At 41.2% G+C, this 12103-nt stretch overlaps 2 protein-coding genes across 4 annotated transcripts; one reads left to right on the forward strand and one right to left on the reverse strand.

Annotated features, from left to right (window-relative positions):
* Positions 1–4488: 4488 nt before the first annotated feature.
* On the forward strand, positions 4489–9044 carry LOC119902370 (intracisternal A particle-promoted polypeptide). 2 transcript variants are annotated; one of them, XM_038718512.1, is made up of 10 exons: positions 4489–4574; positions 4996–5423; positions 5509–5720; positions 5984–6203; positions 6335–6490; positions 6648–6815; positions 6911–7048; positions 7548–7670; positions 7882–8102; positions 8218–9044. In XM_038718512.1, exons 2-10 carry the CDS (start codon positions 5078–5080, stop codon positions 8440–8442), a joined length of 1809 nt encoding a protein of 602 aa, XP_038574440.1. In that variant the 5' UTR covers positions 4489–4574; positions 4996–5077; the 3' UTR covers positions 8443–9044. The 2 variants fall into 2 exon arrangements, with proteins under 2 accessions (XP_038574440.1, XP_038574441.1); XM_038718513.1 differs by having other exon boundaries at positions 4532–4574; positions 4980–5423.
* Positions 9045–10164: 1120 nt separating this feature from the next.
* LOC119902371 (transmembrane protein 69-like) lies at positions 10165–11902 on the reverse strand. 2 transcript variants are annotated; one of them, XM_038718516.1, is made up of 3 exons: positions 11747–11902; positions 11510–11555; positions 10165–11375 (listed from the first exon to the last, which is right to left on the reverse strand). In XM_038718516.1, the coding sequence occupies exons 2-3, from the start codon at positions 11546–11548 to the stop codon at positions 10668–10670; spliced, it is 747 nt and encodes a 248-aa protein (XP_038574444.1). In that variant the 5' UTR covers positions 11549–11555; positions 11747–11902; the 3' UTR covers positions 10165–10667. The 2 variants fall into 2 exon arrangements, with proteins under 2 accessions (XP_038574444.1, XP_038574443.1); XM_038718515.1 differs by having other exon boundaries at positions 11777–11885.
* Positions 11903–12103: the final 201 nt, after the last annotated feature.

Raw genomic sequence — 12103 nt, forward strand, 5'->3', positions numbered from 1 at the left:
TTTATAGTTCTCAAGCTAAAGAAGTCCTGACTGGATGGGGTGGGGGGGTGGCAGCAGGACGAATTACCTTTGGAGTCACGCCTAAAAACAGACACCATCAACTGTCTCGCAGGCTTTCAGAAAAAGAGGTTTTCGCTTTCAGTTTGGCCGCAGCCAATCGCGTTTCTCCTCCCCTCTGTCTCCGTCTGATTCCACCGTTTTCACGCTACCCTATCAGCCAATTGAAGGCCGTGGACGTGCAGAACGTCGGCCAATCAGCAACCAGTTGCTATGTTGGAGGCAGAATCGATAAGAGAGAGGGATTTTTCCCCCTCTCTTTTTTACTAGCTCACATTATAGCTGGCTTATAGGCTGAAGGCAAGAGATACTGTTGCCTGCCAAGCAGCATGTAGGCTGCAGACTGAACCATTAAACACACCAGCTCCACTTTTTCTCTGAAGCCTATCTAATACCCCCACACATACAAGCTAAACAATGTGTCTGGATATTTTTGTATGCATCTGTATATGCATGTACATATCTGTTTATTTAGGAATTTAGGTTCACAGGTTGCTCACCACTGAGTTGCTGAGGTCACGGCAAAGCTAGAAAATTAAGCTGGAAAATTGTTTTCAACCCTGGAGGAAGTATGGTTAGTAATGCATGTCAAAGTTTTAGAATGAAAATGTTGGGAAAATTTGTATATAATTTTTTTTTTTCTCTCTCTCTCTCTCTCTCTCTCTCTCTCTCTCTATATATATATATATATATATATATATATATATATATATATATATCTTGGGTATCCATTTAAAGAATAGCCAAAAATAACAACATGTCTGATTACTCAGTAAGCCTCCATTTACAGCAGTGGCTAAACAAGACATTGAATGTTGCAGTGAATACTGTACATTCAACAAAATATTTGGGATAATACTTAATCACATAGGGATTTTTAAGCCATATGTCGTCCTGGTGGCTTAACTGAAACATGCCCATGGCCTCTTGCTTGACTTGTATGTGTTCTCAAATAAAAATCAAAAAAGAAAATAACATTAAGCGTATATGAACATTAATCAATTTAGAATAAGATGCCATCATTGCACTATTAAAAAGAAGAAGATATACTTTATTTAACTTTATACTTACTTTACTATACTTTGTTAACTCTTAAGTAAACAAAAAACAAAAGTGAAATTGCATGAAATTGCAATTTTCCTAAATCAAACTTAAAGATAAGATATAGTAGCATGGCATCACTTCATACTAGCTCATTGGATGCTTCCAAACCAAGAATGATCGTTTATTGGCTATCTCAGTAACCTCTGGTAACAGTGATTGAAGGAAGGGGCTCGGATCACACATATGAGAGTTGACACTGAGCCAGCTCTCTCCTCTAAGGGGATAACATACTACTGCTTGCTGACAAACCATTCAGGAGAAATGCCTATCCAAATCCACAACCAAATCAGATTTGCAGACACCAGCTCAGGCAGGGATGGAAGATGATCCCACCTCCTTGAAACAGGTAGAGCGGGATACTGACTCAACTCTAAAATAATGACTCTCCTTTTGGATGAATGCCAAACAGGTTTGTACGATTTCCAGTTCAATATGTGACATACAAATTGCACTGTATTTTTTTTTTCTCTCAAGGAAACAATCCTCCTTCATGATTTCAGCTGGAATAAAATGAAGGACCTTATCGTCCCTCAATCACTCAAGACAATCTCATTCCGGGAGTTGAGCTCTCAAATAGATTAAAAAAGTACCAGCAGGCACATGGTCAGCAAACAAAATGTGGCACAGGACTGACAGACACCAGCTCCAGTGCAGAGAAGCTTCAGAGTTCAACTCAATCCAGCTTGGTCTGAAAGCACAATACTGTCTGTACAGCGTAGCTGGTGAAGCCAGGATCAGGAAGGCCACTCCTGTCAGGTGAGGACAGGATTCTTGTCTGACAATATCAGAACAAACACGTTGGCAAGATCATTTGCAACTACAATGTTATAATAAGAAGGAAATTGTATTATTAACACATAATACACATACAACTGGGATTCCTACAGTATGTGAGCAATATTAAAAATAGTAATAAAACTTGTACTTGTTTTGTTATCTGGTATGATTTAGGGCTACTCATGTACTCTCTGAACTCTACTCCCATAAGAACCCCTTAAACTGTCAGTTTTGTCTCATTATGTTTTTCTTTCCTGGTGAAAGCAATGTCTAGCCAGAAGACATACCCTGATGAAAAAGTCAGACATACCCTGCACTTAAAACAGAATGGTAATTATGGTGACCACTTTCCATAGGATGACCCTCACACTATTTACTTTTTCTCCCGCATGGGAGATTCTGGGAGCAAGGGAGAAAATAATTGCAATGTTCATGACATGCAAAAACATCGCCAGCCCATCAACAACCCCCCCCCACCAAAAAAACATCACATTGTAATGGAACCATTTTTGCCAGAAGAGTCTCCGTCACCTCACTCAAATTCATTTTAGCACCTCACCTACTAATTAAAACCTGTTTTACTAGAGGCACCTGTCCAGGCAGCAGTAAGAACAAAAGGCAAAGCTGAAACACATGAAAAATCTGTAATAAAGTTTTTTTTCTTAAAGAGTTTTTAAAGCATTTATCCAAGGCCTGTTTTCTGCCTATATATGTTGGACTTCTAGTAAAAATGTTTGTCCCTTAGCGTGTATTATCCTTTGACTGAAAGCAGGCTGTTGTCAGTCACACTTTAATGAAACACCACTAAGGCTCTTGATCTAAGATAACTCTAGCGTTTTTGAGAAAAAGTGATAGGGATCGTGCCATTTCCAACAAAAAATGTATCTTTTTTGAGGATGGATCATGCTTTCGCCTTCCAGATTTTTGTTTTGGTTCTCTGATAACCATGTAGCCAAGTTAAGACAGTTTGATCAGCATTTAAATGGGAAGATATCCCATTACAGGTTAAAACGCTGTTGAGTAGTTTCATGTTTACTTATGGAAAGGTCTATACTGAAGGTCAATTGTGAGAAATTAGAGCAGTGAATATGGCAGCTCAGAGTTAGACTGATTGTTTGGCTAACTAATGATGCTTTTCATGTTCTCAAACTCACTGTAGTCTCTCATAGCATTTTCAAATTTCTCCCAAGATATTTGGAGGAGGAACACCCCTGTATCACCACTAGGTCGAGAGCTTACTGGTCATTCCTTGTGCTCGACTAAAAACAGAAGGTGATGAATTGCGTTGGAACTCCTGACTCCCACAATGCTCCTCCTTCTATGTACGTTCTGCTGTCTCTGTTGACACATTTAAAAAGAAGCTGAAGACTCTTTTATTGAAACTGGCCTTTGTTCTGCCTCATGCTGTCTAATATGTACAAACATGTGTGACTTTTAAGGTCTGTTATTGCTTATGATTTATTGTTGTTTCTTTGTGTTTTGGTGGTTTTATTTCTGATGTTTTACTCTTGTAAATCACTTTGTGACCTTGCTCTATGAAAGGTGCTATGTTAAATAAACTTTTTTTACTTACTTGCTTAAAGTGGCAGGTGGTGTTTTTCAAAGCTCACTCAGTTCAGAAGGTGAGCTTTACCTTACATTGGCTTACTAAGAATCCATTTAAGATGAATCCAATAACCTAATTGTTCAGCTCAGATAATGGCCATTGTGGATTCTCTTTAGGTAAACAGGGCACGGTGAAAATTTAACAATAGGCCTACAGGGCAACAAAAGGGAAACCCAACCAATTGTGGAGTACAAAGGGTGGCCAGGCTAGCACATATCTACCTTTGAGTTTTAATTGGCCAATGTTGGTGCCACCACATATTCCCTTGTACACTGCAAGCTGGATGACACAATGAAATAGCAGGAAATACAAGTCCAGTGACAGTTACAGGACTTTTTCTTGTAACTGTCAAAAGCGTTTTTCACCTCAATACAGTGGACCAGACAGGTCTAATGGGCCCAAGCAGTGCTAAAGTTCTGTATCTAATAGCAGGTTTCCAACATAATCTTTAAACTAATTTGATGTCAGGCTACTGATTAAAACAAACTGGACTACCCATTGCCACTGTCTAAGAGTAGACTAGGTGGTAGGCTTGGTCGAGTCTCTAGTGGAAGAGGTTACAACCAACACAGTGGAGGATAGCTACATCTATAATTACCATTCTGCTGGGGGCTGACATGCTAAGAACACTATGATAATTTACACAGTAGGTTGTGTGGCTTGTTGTCAAGGGCTTCCATTTGTTAGCTGCTTGATCAAAGGCAACACTGCCATCTGGCGTTGTGTGTTATGGCAATCCTGGCGCAGATTCTTGGGTAAAGTGACCAAAATAAGAAAATATATAAATAATTAAAACGAAATAAGCCACGCCTTCGTTTAATTTAAAGTTTTGTTTCCCAAGAGAGACAACCAGGGTCACTGACAGAAGGTAAACCGAAAAGGTGAACGTTCTCGGGGATTGATTAGTTATGACTGGAGATTCATCTGCCAGGCTCGTGGCCAGGCTGCCAGTGCAGTCGATTCCAGAAGAAAGGATTGACAGTCTGCAGGGTAACGGAAGTTGCTTGCATCCTTATCAGCAAACTTATGGGTAAGTCGCGGCTAAATATCAGCAGAATTTAGACATTTATTTTCTATAAAAGTGCGCAGTCCCCTGCGAGTTGAAACTCTGAGCAGGGATTGGCCGAGGAGTAAAGTTGTCTGATTTCAGCTGAACATTTTTACGGTGAATATGATGGTTGAATCCTGCTCTCTGTTGGGTTAGCATGCCTGGCTAACGGCGGCGGCAGGTGTTTTGTATAGGTAATAAAGCAACAGAGTGACGGACAGTAACTTACTTCTGACTGCACCAGTGTGCTTTACCATGTCACAGTCGAGAAAGTCGTTTTTTTATACGTTTGTCATTTATTATATACCCGGAATTGCCACAGTTTTGTATTGTTACACAACAGTCAAGTGTCTCTGTCTCTTTGTGTTTTGTTTTTTATGCAATCAGGTCATGTTTCTTTCAGGCCTGTTTTATGCTGAGACTCACTAGAAAGGAGGGTTTGGAAATCCTGGCCTCCATGTTAACACAGACCTGCCCCAGCTGCCATGTCCTCCACCTCTGTGTCAGCATCCACTTGTGGTGGCAGTGGTGGTGATGCCGCAGCTGCCATGGCAACCCAAGCGGCCGAGCAGGCTCTGCTGGCCTCAGACCGCTACGCCAGACTCATCCTGGCCCAAATGAACAAGATGCGGCTCCGCACCGACTTCTGTGACGTGGGGCTCAAAGTTGGAGGCCGTGTCTTCAGGGTCCACCGACTTGTTCTTGCTGCTAGCAGCCCTTACTTCTCCGCTCTGTTCTCCGGGGGTATGAGGGAGGCGGATAAAGAGGAAGTGCAGATCCTTGGAGTGGAAACTGAAGTCTTTGAGGTTTTGCTGGACTTCATATACACAGGTCCGCATGATCTTGATATTCCCATCATTGTGTTCCATAATTTTATGCCATTTTCTGAAAGGAAATGTCTACCCTTTCCTGTCAGGCATGATCAGTGTGACGGTGGAGAATGTCCAGGAGCTGATGGTGGCCGCAGACATGCTGCAGCTAAATGAGGTGGTGTCCATCTGTGGAGAGTTTCTCAAGGGCCATATGGACCCATCCAACTGTGTGGGCATCTTTCAGTTCCTGGAGCAGATTGCCTGCATTGATATGCTGGAGTTCACTGAGAACTACATACATGTTCACTTTCTGGAGGTATGTAACAATGAGAGACACTGTATGTCGTTTTATCTCTCTGCCAATACTCTGTTGTTGCTGTCAAACTCTATTCTGTTTTTCCCTGGTAAATTAAAGCTAGCTGTACATGACATCTGTTCTTATCCTGTCCGTATTCAAAACAAGGCCACTCAAACACCATCAGCATTTTAACAGCATGATATTCTTACCATTTATCTCTCTATTACTATTTATCTAAATTTGATCCTTAGAGACTGTCTCTGTCAACTGCCTCCCTTTAGGTGTGTGTCACTGATGAGTTCAGGGGCCTTACGAAGGATCAGCTGGTGAGGCTGCTTAGGAGTGAAGAGCTGAGAATTGAGGATGAGTACCAGGTATTCACTGCAGCCATGGACTGGGTTCTCCAAGACGTAGCAAAGAGGAAAAAACATGTAGTGGAGGTGTTGGAACCAGTCCGCTTCCCTCTGCTTTCCCCACAGAGACTGTTCAAGTACATAGAGGGTAGGGAAAATGTAACATTTTGCACTATATTTTACATACTTAATGATTTATATTCACAGTGTTGAATTGGTTAGATGAAGACACATTGTAAACAACATCTTAAATTATATACCATTTTGTCTTCAATAAAGGTATTACGGACTTCAGCCTGCGGGTGGCACTGCAGACTCTGCTGAAGGAATACACTGAAGTCACAAAGTCTCCCAAAGAAAATAAGATGTACAGTCAGCTACAACCAGCCAAGATGAGACCCAGAAGAAAAGCCAGGAAATACCTATATGCTATAGGTTCGGTTTCAAATAACTTTCTAAAGCATAGAAAAGTCACCTGATGAAATTTGGTGATTGAAGACAGTTTAAATAAGTACTGTACCTAAAATCTTCCAAATAAGAAATGTCAGAAATGCCATATAGCCTTAGACCTTTACTCTGTTCTTTGTGGCAGGAGGCTACACTCGGCTACAGGGCGGTCGCTGGAGTGACAGCCGGGCACTGAGTTGTGTGGAGCGCTTCGACACCTTTAACCAGTACTGGACCACTGTATCGTCCCTGCACCAGGCCCGCAGCGGGTTGGGGGTGGCAGTACTGGAGGGCATGATCTACGTGGTGGGAGGTGAGAGAGCACGGCTGTCTTGTGTTTGTCTTCAAGCCTTCTTCAAGAACCTCAGCAGTCTTCAGTCTGACAAGGAATTATTTTTTTGTCACCAGGGGAGAAAGATTCAATGATTTTTGACTGCACAGAGAGATATGACCCAGTGACCAAGCAGTGGGCCGCTGTGGCGTCTCTGAACTTTCCTCGCTGTGGAGTTGGCGTCTGCCCCTGCCACGGAGCTCTGTATGCACTTGGTAAATGCCACATTAATACAATCACTGTGTTTAGCCACAACACATCCAGCTCAAACAGGTACTTTAGTTTTAAAAGGGCACCCCAACCGATTTCACACATGCAGATCAGTTTACTAGTCATGGTTAGTACTACTCAAGTGACATCACTGGGGTCATCTCTGCTCCGATTTGAAAACATGTACACCGTACTAAAAATGAAAAATGTTGCCTTTGTGAAAAGTGAAAATCAATGAAACAATTGTACATTGTAAACATAACCAAAAATGTAAACAGAAGTAGTAATGTTTGTAGATTTGTAAAAGAAAGAAACAAAAAAAAGTACAAGCAGATTTGAATCCCATCAATATCAGAACAAAACAACGTAGAAAATGGTAGAAAAAAAGCAAAAAGCAAGTTTAAAAAGTTCAACAATAAGAAATTTAATTGATACTTCATAACCAGCATCTTGGGAAACTTCAGACAGAGAACATGACGTGATGATTGCACTGTTCTCTGTAAGGTGGTTGGATTGGCTCTGAGATTGGGAAGACCATGGAACGATATGACCCAGAGGAGAACAAGTGGGAGGTCATTGGCAGCATGGCGGTTCCTCGTTACTATTTTGGCTGCTGTGAGCTACAAGGTGTGTTCCTCTACCTTTTTTTGAAAAATAAATGTGTATAATCCAGTGCAACTTGGAAGTGAGGTTAAAAGCTTTTATCAGTGTTCGCACACCATAACATAAGTGTCAGTGAACCCCCCCCTTCCTGCTTCGGTTTACTAAAGTTTATTTCTTTGTTTCTCTGACGACATCAGCGAAGCAGCTCTGAGATAAATCCAGTTGTCTCTTCCAGGGTTTATTTATGTGATTGGTGGAATCAGTGACGAAGGAATGGAGCTGCGCTCAGCTGAGGTGTATGACCCTATCTCCCGTCGATGGAGTGCCCTGCCCGTCATGGTCACACGTCGAGCCTACGTGGGCGTCGCCTGCCTCAATAACTGCATTTACGCGGTGGGCGGGTGGAATGAGGCACTGGGTGCACTAGAGACAGTGGAGAAGTACTGTCCAGAAGAGGTAAAGAGGGGGATATGTTACTGTTAAGGGTCACTAGAGACCTTTCATTTAATTTCAGTTTTCTGTATTATCTGTGTCCTAACATCTACTCGCCTCTGTCCTTGTTTTTCTACAGGAGAAATGGGTTGAGGTGGCCTCAATGTCTACAGCTCGTGCAGGCGTGTCAGTGTCAGCAGTTAATGGGCTGCTGTACGCCGTCGGGGGCAGGGCCGCCAGCAGAGACTTCTCTGCACCGGTGACGGTGGACTCTGTGGAAATCTATGACCCACACCTGGATACCTGGACTGAAGTTGGCAACATGATCACCAGCCGCTGTGACGGCGGACTGGCTGTGCTCTGACAGCCAGGAATATTCAAATTGTGAACGTCCATATCAGCACCTGAATCATCCCAAAACAGAACAGCTGCACCTTAAGAAACACTAAAGTGTGTTTCTGTATCAATTAGTATTTTACATTATTGTAAGTGTTATTTATAAATTAATTAGACATGTTTTTCTTTTTTATTTGTCCAGAACATTTGACATTTATTGAGCATAAGAATATGACAGCAGATCTAAAACTGGAAAACTGCTTCCGCTTACACTGTTACAGAACTCGTCCGTCTCTCTATTTTCAATTCACTAAATCAATTTACAAGACTATAAGAGTGGCAGTACCCTTGTTTCTCCCTTTTGAGTGTTTGAAGACGAAGCGATCCTTGTGATGAGGATACTTTTTCACAGCGGAGGAGTTCTATTTTGGATGGACCAGAGAGTTTTTCTTCTCATGTCTAAGAGTCCTATGGGGACTGTGGACACTGTTCTTGCATAGAATGTGAAAGCACAGTTTTTTCCCTTTGTTTTCTCTTTATATTTCCTGTTTGAGGTGAGTGCATTGCTACTTGTAAGTTTTATCAAACCACTTAAGCCTATTTAATAATGGAACCAAATTTCCAATGTGATTTCTCTAAATAATTATAAACTTGAACAGCACACCACTGTTGTCACATCAGTGAGGTTATCACTCAATCATTTTCACTGGATTTATTTGTATATATATGATGCTGTAAATAATAGTGCCTCCGAGTCACCATTTACACTTAAATCCAAGACAATTCACTCAACAGTGGCACCTGATATTGCTAGAATTTACATTTCAACTTTCTGATGTTAAGATACAGGCAATGCACATGATTAGAAATGTGTTTACCTTCTTTATGGTAAGTTACTTTGTTTCCTCATCACATTTGCAAGCTGACTGGAGCTGGTGCACTGTAACAATATTTCCTAGCATGTACTGTTATCCATTTCTAAACAACAGAATATTAATAATAGTAACATTTTAGTGGTTGCTTTTCAGACTTAATAAACTTCATAAAATGGACATTCCCTCTATCTTTAAAATACAAAACTTAAATTTCAGTAGTCCTGTGCAAACATGATGGTATGGAGGTATGTTAGGCTAGTATGATTGCAGTCTGTACTTTTGTGAAATTACAGCACAAAGACACAACTGTAAACATCACACTGAGTTTGTGTATTTAGTTTATGAAAAAAAATCCTGTGTTGACTATATATTTGTAAGAGAGAGGATCTGCACTGTGCAAACAAGCAATCTACAGTAGCAACACTTGCTCTGTTAGATTACATTTGACATCTCACTGGATTAGTGGCACCTCATTAAACGAAAAAGCGTACTCCTCAATTCAGTTCATCTGTTTCATCAGCTCTCTAGTGACCTTTTTTATTAGGTGCTGCATTCTTCTACTTGGCTGAGGTCTGCTACTATAAAGCCTCAAGGTTGTTTGGTATTGATGTGGCACTATTCCCAGACAAGATAAAATGTGGGATCACTTATCTCCAGCATGGATTTACACTGAACATTTGCACTAAATGTCAATATCACGGTAAACTTACATGTTGAACTCAAAAGTTGTGATGTGTAAAAACATGACATCTTTACATGACTGATGTAATATATAGGTCTATGTATCATATAGTGTAGCTCCTCACAATAGAGTCATGAAAGAGGCAGAGAGAAAAAGATGGTGAGGGTGTTTGGGAACAATTAATAAAAACAGAAATGGTACTGTATAAATAACCTTTAAAAAACTTAAGAAAGCAGTTTACAAATTTCCCACGCATTTCTTCAGCTGTGGTTTTGACTTGTATCAGTCAGGAGTTATACAATAATGGACAACATTGTCTAAACTCTGCACATGTAAAATCGCCATATCCAAACAGATTATCAATAAGGGTATTTTTTTGTCTACTTTTCCCAGCAAAGATTGTGATTCTACAAATGTTTTCTGATAGATGATACATGTTACATTCATTTTAAAAATCTGACTTTTTCTACATTTGGATATTTTAATCTAGATCCTCTGAATTTCAGTGCCCACTTGGCAACTGAGAAAACATTTTTTGTTCAGTTTCTAAATGATATGCCACCTTTATGCCTTTACATTTACACAACTTTTTTTATTAACTTATTTTTACTGTGAGTTGGTCTACAGTATGAACAAAACCAATTGTCTGTAGATGTGCAATTTACATTTTTATGAAGTACAAACTGCCCTCTTAAATCAGTCCTGAGACTCTTTTATCTTCTTCTCAGGGTAGAATTGTTTAATTGTCAGGGTAGCCACCAGTGAGAAGGTGGCGACCAGAGTGAGGACAGTTCGCATGGCTTTGAACCAGGAGGGGTAGCCAGGCAGCAGGGTCAGGTCAAAGTGCAGAGATAGACCCAATCCCATAATAACTACCAGTGCTCCCTCTGCAATATTGTCCCTGCAGAGCAGTGCCAGCCAGGCCAGAAGTGAAGGCAACACACTGTTGCCCAAGTTCATCCAGTCAGGCTGAGCAGGACTACCGGCAGGGATGGCAAACCCCCAGCGGGCACCTCCAAGGAAGGAGACTATAGAGGCTCCGTAGACCACTTGAGCATATGCCAGTTCAGGGTAGAAGGACTGTGTGGCAGCCATCAGGAGAGGAGCTGACAGAAAAGGCAAGAGGCCAGAGAAACCAAGATAAAGAGCTGGTTTGGGAGCCTGGGTGAGGGCCCTTAAACTGAAACCCTCTTTTCTGTCGCCTATCCCTGAGGCGCCTCGTGAATCCCCGTGGCAGAGACGTGAGACAGGCCAGCCCACGGGCCTGACGCTCAACATCCTGTTTGTGGATGTTAGTCTGGATGGCATTAACACAGAGAAGGCTTGAGAGGGAAACAGCTGCTGAGCTTTTGTTGTGTAGTTTGGTGCTCTGGTTATCTGCTGAAAACATCTCCATACTGGAACCTGAGAACATAATAATCATAAAGGGTGCATAAACATCATGACTTTTTACTGTTACATAATGCTGGCACATACAGTACCTCTGTTTTCATAGTAAGCAGGTATTAATCAACACTCAAATTCTATTTTAATCTCACCCCAGAAATTATGCGTCTTCCAGCTGCAAATCTAATCATTTTCAACCTGAAAAAGAAAAGTTATTTATCAGCAATAAAACAGGCCCCATAACGCATGAGGTTTTAATTAGTCTATAACCACCCCATGCTAACGTGCTATTAACAGATAGCATGCCACTTGCTCAACCTGATGCAATACAAGGCTATTCTACTGTAACAACCTATAAACCACAGAGGTTACAGTTACGTAAACGTTACCCTTTAATTGTTTGTCATTCAATGGTTTACCAAAGCCACTGCAGGCACACTTGCATTGAGTTAACAGATCCAGTTAACTAGCTAAACTAGAGGTCGTTTGCTGGCTGCCATTCTATCGGTGCTCGATTAAATGTTTCATGATCTCCTCAAACCAACTGAAGCAGACTGGTTCTGATATCGACTGGTTTGGCTGTCGGGGGCGGGGGAGGTGTTAAGTTATATTCAATATGGCAAAATCCAAATATACATGCTACCAGCACAGTGTTCTGAGACTAATATGAAAAATATTCAAAAAGTACTGTGTGGTAATTTCAGGTTTGGACATTTTTATGTTTTATTGAAGGCGAGACACCACTG

Source organism: Micropterus salmoides, unplaced genomic scaffold (genome assembly GCF_014851395.1).
Source record: "Micropterus salmoides isolate LMB-PRFRI ecotype aquatic unplaced genomic scaffold, ASM1485139v1 Ms_hic_scaffold_14, whole genome shotgun sequence".
Lineage (NCBI taxonomy): Eukaryota > Metazoa > Chordata > Actinopteri > Centrarchiformes > Centrarchidae > Micropterus > Micropterus salmoides.

Excerpts from the sequence above, each read along its gene's own strand:
- LOC119902371 (XM_038718515.1), bottom strand. The coding sequence starts at position 11,802 with ATGCAAGTGTGCCTGCAGTGGCTTTG. Across the intron at positions 11,556-11,776 it reads GTGTGCCTGCAGTGGCTTTG|GTTGAAAATGATTAGATTTG; the intron begins GTAAACCATTGA and ends TTTCTTTTTCAG. Across the intron at positions 11,376-11,509 it reads GAAGACGCATAATTTCTGGG|GTTCCAGTATGGAGATGTTT; the intron begins GTGAGATTAAAA and ends TTATGTTCTCAG.
- LOC119902370 (XM_038718512.1), top strand. The coding sequence starts at position 5,078 with ATGTCCTCCACCTCTGTGTCAGCATCCACTTGTGGTGGCAGTGGTGGT. Across the intron at positions 5,721-5,983 it reads TACATGTTCACTTTCTGGAG|GTGTGTGTCACTGATGAGTT; the intron begins GTATGTAACAAT and ends GCCTCCCTTTAG. Across the intron at positions 6,204-6,334 it reads ACTGTTCAAGTACATAGAGG|GTATTACGGACTTCAGCCTG; the intron begins GTAGGGAAAATG and ends TCTTCAATAAAG.